This window comes from Apium graveolens, chromosome 4, assembly GCF_009905375.1.
Source record: "Apium graveolens cultivar Ventura chromosome 4, ASM990537v1, whole genome shotgun sequence".
Classification (NCBI taxonomy): Eukaryota; Viridiplantae; Streptophyta; class Magnoliopsida; order Apiales; family Apiaceae; genus Apium; species Apium graveolens.
In genome coordinates, this window is record NC_133650.1 from 104837329 (window position 1) to 104841556 (window position 4228).

General features: G+C 44.3%; 1 protein-coding gene across 1 annotated transcript; it reads left to right on the forward strand.

The window, feature by feature from the left end:
• Positions 1-1309: 1309 nt before the first annotated feature.
• LOC141718820 (uncharacterized) lies at positions 1310-1918 on the forward strand. Its single transcript, XM_074521199.1, has one exon. The coding sequence runs from the start codon at positions 1310-1312 to the stop codon at positions 1916-1918; it is 609 nt and encodes a 202-aa protein (XP_074377300.1).
• Positions 1919-4228: the final 2310 nt, after the last annotated feature.

Below are 4228 nucleotides of genomic sequence, written 5' to 3' on the forward strand. Positions count from 1 at the left end.
AGTTTTCCTCTACCCCGAATCGACTAGCTGGTTGACTCTACAGCTGGGCACGCGCTACTTAGTTTTATGGATGCTTATTCGGGATATAACCAAATCCCAATGTATGGGCCAGATCAGGAGCATACCTCCTTTATCACTGATCGGGGCCTCTATTGTTATATTGAGATACCTTTCGGGCTCCGTAATGCAGGGGCAACTTATCAAAGGTTGATGAACAAAATGTTCAAAGATCAGTTGGGAAAGACCATGGAGGCCTATGTAGATGACATGCTTGTGAAGTTAAAGGAAGCAAAGGATCATGTCTGTCACCTATCGGATATGTTCCAGATCCTAAGGGAGTACAGGATGAAGCTCAACCCACAAAAATGCGTGTTCGGGGTCGAGTTAGGGAAATTTTTGGGATTTATTGTCAACCATAGGGGCATTGAGGCCAACCCTGCCAAGATACGAGCCCTACTCGAGATGAGATCCCCCCGACGGGTGAAGGACGTCCAAAGCTTAACGGGGCGAGTGGCAACCTTAAACCACTTCCTCTCAAAGTCCTCCGACAAATGCCAGGAGTTCTTTAAAGCGATTAAAGGAGTGGGGAAGAATTTTGAGTGGACAGAAAAGTGTGAAGAAGCCTTTCAGAACATAAAGAAGCATCTCAGCAGCCTCCAATGTTGTCCAACCCAAGGGAAGGAGAGACTCTGGTCCTATACTTGGTCGTCTCTGACTTTGCAGTGAGTGCGGTATTGGTTCGAGAGGAGGATGATTTCCAGCTCCCGGTGTATTATGTGAGTAAAAGGCTGTCCGATGCAGAGACTCAGTACACGAGCCTCGAGAAATTAGCATATGCCCTGATCCTGGCCTCCCGAAAGCTCAGGCCCTATTTTCAGGCGAACTGGATAGAAGTGTGAACCTCATACCCCCTCAGGCAAGTGATGCACAAATCGGAGTCTTCTAGTTGAATGCTGAAGTGGACGGTTGAGCTCAACCAATTCGAGGTGGATTATAAGCCAAGGACCGCAATCAAAGGCCAAGCACTAGCCGATTTTGTGCTAGAATTTCCTCCACGTCAAGAAGTGGAGCCGGGAGCCCTTGTTGTCATACCTAGCGCTAAAGAAGTCGGGATGGAGAGCCAAAATAGTGCCCCATGGTGGAGCCTATTTGTGGACGGAGCCTCTAATGGTGTGGTGTTGGAGCTGGAATTGAGTTAATCAGTCCGGAGGTGCACAAGATCAGACGCGCGACTCATCTGGCCTTTCATGCAACTAACAATGATGTTGAATACGAGGCCCTGATCAACGGTCTGAAGCTAGTTGTGGAAATGAAGGTGGAGAATTTGAATATGTTTAGTGACTCCATGATTGTGGTATATCAGATAAATGGCGGGTATCAAGCTAAGGGGCCAAGAACGGAGCTTTACCTGAAGTTTGCACAGAGGATAATTACAAGGTTCAATGAGGTTAGGCTGGAACTAATCCCGCGCGGGCAGAATGAAGGCGCGGACGAGCTAGCTAAGCTCGCCTCGCGCCACGAGGCCACTCTGCTAGGAGTCGTGCCCCTTGACATACAGAGGCAGCCTAGTGTGCCCGAGCACGAGGTGGGCAGCCTCAATGATAATCTCAGCCCCACATGGATGACACCTATCTTAGCCTACATAAAAGAAGGTTCACTCCCGGATGAAAAGAATGAGGCAAGGAGGATAAGATACAAAGCAGCCCGCTATGTGATATACGATGGGGTCTTATATAGAAGAGTGTTCAGCGTTCCCCTCCTCAAGTGCATAGATGGGGATGAGTGTAATTATATCCTAAGGGAAGTACACGAAGGCATTTGTGGCAATCACTCAGGGGGTAGCTCTCTAGCTCAGAAAATCCTCCGTCAAGGTTACTATTGGCCAATAATGAAAAAAGATGCCTTTGAATTCTCCTGAGCATGTGATAAGTGTCAGCGATATGCCAATTATTATAACAGCCCTGTGGCTCCCCTCATATCCCTCATGAGCCCTTGGCCCTTCGCTATGTGGGGGGTTGATCTGATTGGAGAACTCCCGAAGGCCAAGAGAGGTGTCAAGTATGCGGTTGTTGCGGTAGATTACTTCACTAAGTGGGCAGAGGCCGAGCCTCTAGCCACTATCACAGTAAAAAAGCTCAAGGAATTTGTGCACAGGACTATTGTGTGTCGCTATAGCATCCCTTACAAGTTGATATCTGACAACGAGAAACAGTTCGATAGCAAGGAAATGCAAGAATTTTGTGAGCAGATGGGGATTTAGAAGAGTTTTAGTGCAGTTTGCCCCCCCCCCCAAAGTAACGGGAAGATGGAGGGTATTAATAAAATCATTAAGCACACCTTGAAGGCAAAGCTTGAAGAGAAGAAAGGGGCATGGCCGGAGGAGCTCGCCCAGGTCTTGTGGTCTTATAACACGACTCCCCGAACTACAACTGGAGAGACCCCTTTCTCTTTAGTATATGGGTGTGAAGCTATGGTGCCCGTTGAGGTAGGGGCAGGTTCTTTTCGGAGGGACAACTATGACTCCGAGGCAAATGAGGTCAACCATCGGCTCTATTTGGACATGATCGAAAAAACTCGGGAAGATGCTCAGATCAGGATAGCCATTTCTGAAAAGAAAACAATAAAGTGATAAATTAGTCACAACAAAATACAATGGAAAGAAGCGATGTGAGCAGATGAAAAATGCAAAAAATTAAAGTGCAATGTGAACTGAGATGCATGCAGGAAATGTAAACATGCGAGCACTCGAGCTCGTACAAGCGAACAGACAGGCTCGCACATGCCAGACCAATATTCATACCCTTTCTGGCCCTCTTCTTAGATTTCTTCCTTTGAGGAGTCAGCCTCACTCCCTCCTTCAAAAACACACACGCGACCAAGTTCGAGGTCGTTATAATTTTTCGAATATCCCTCTCCGCCTTAGGAAGATCTAGAAGGCTGTCCGCAATTATTTTCTCTTGTCCCACAAGGACAGTGCGGGGCGGGGTGGCTGGAGATGAGTAAAAACATTTTTTGTTAAAAGAAAGAACTATGGTAAAAAAGACAAGAGCGGCGAGGGAAGACTTACATGGATTGTAATAAAAGTGATTCTGGGCGTGAGGCACCTCGTGGATATAGAAATAAGGGCTCTTCCACTTCCCTGAGTTGCTCGGCCCGTTGTGTAGGGTTGAGCATTCGGTCGGTTCAGTCAGAAACCGGACCGAACCGAATTAACCGAAAACCGAATTGCTAATATTTTTATAACCGAACCGAACTTAGGTATAAAACCGAACCGAAAACCGAACCGAATTATTTCGGTTTATTCGGTTCGATTTATGAAACCAAAATATTTAAAGAATTATGTTTCTAGTTTCTACAAATACAAATGAAGTTATATCTCTGTTATATCCACTCTGAAATTGTGATCAGCAGCAGAAGTGCAGAACTATCTACAAAGACAATAACCAAATTAGAGGAGACAAATTAATGATACCTGTTGATGTTGGGTGAAGATGATTAGATTTAGATTTAGAAGAATATTTGATACTGAATCAAATCTGTAACACCCCCAAATCCGGGGTCGGGGATTCGGGTTGTCACGAGTTCCATTTCCCTTATCAATACTTAATCTTATCAGTCAACCAACTACTGCGTACTGTGACCCCACAATATACACACACACACCACAAGTTATAGTCTCAGAGATGAATACCAAAAAAAATAACACAAGTCATTTTATTCCACAATTATAAACCATTACACCTTAAAATGGGTTTCTGAATAATTTACATATTCTTTGCCATTATTACAATTCATAAATATACATAAGTCTGGTACATCAAAAGTTGAAAGCCTAGCGTATTGGTAGATCCTACCTCAGCTACAACGGCATCAACGCTTACAGGAAACTTGGGAATGTTTCCTATCCGCTCACGAATTGGGAGCTTGATCATGTTCATCTTGTCTATCTGTTGTTGTGTGATGAAAGAAGAAAGCAAGGGTGAGCAACAAGCCCACCAAAATAATATGTATAATAACTAACAATATATGAGCATTCTCATAGTACTCATGAAAGTCTTGGTCAAGAAGAATTGAACCAAGTTGATATCTTAACGCGACAAGTCACAAAATATTCAGTATATATATACATATATACTACTCAAAATCTTTGAAATCCTCTGACATGAATAATGTACACAGAGTTCCAGTTTATAACTGTATAAAAATATCGTTGCAAGGTGATCTCATA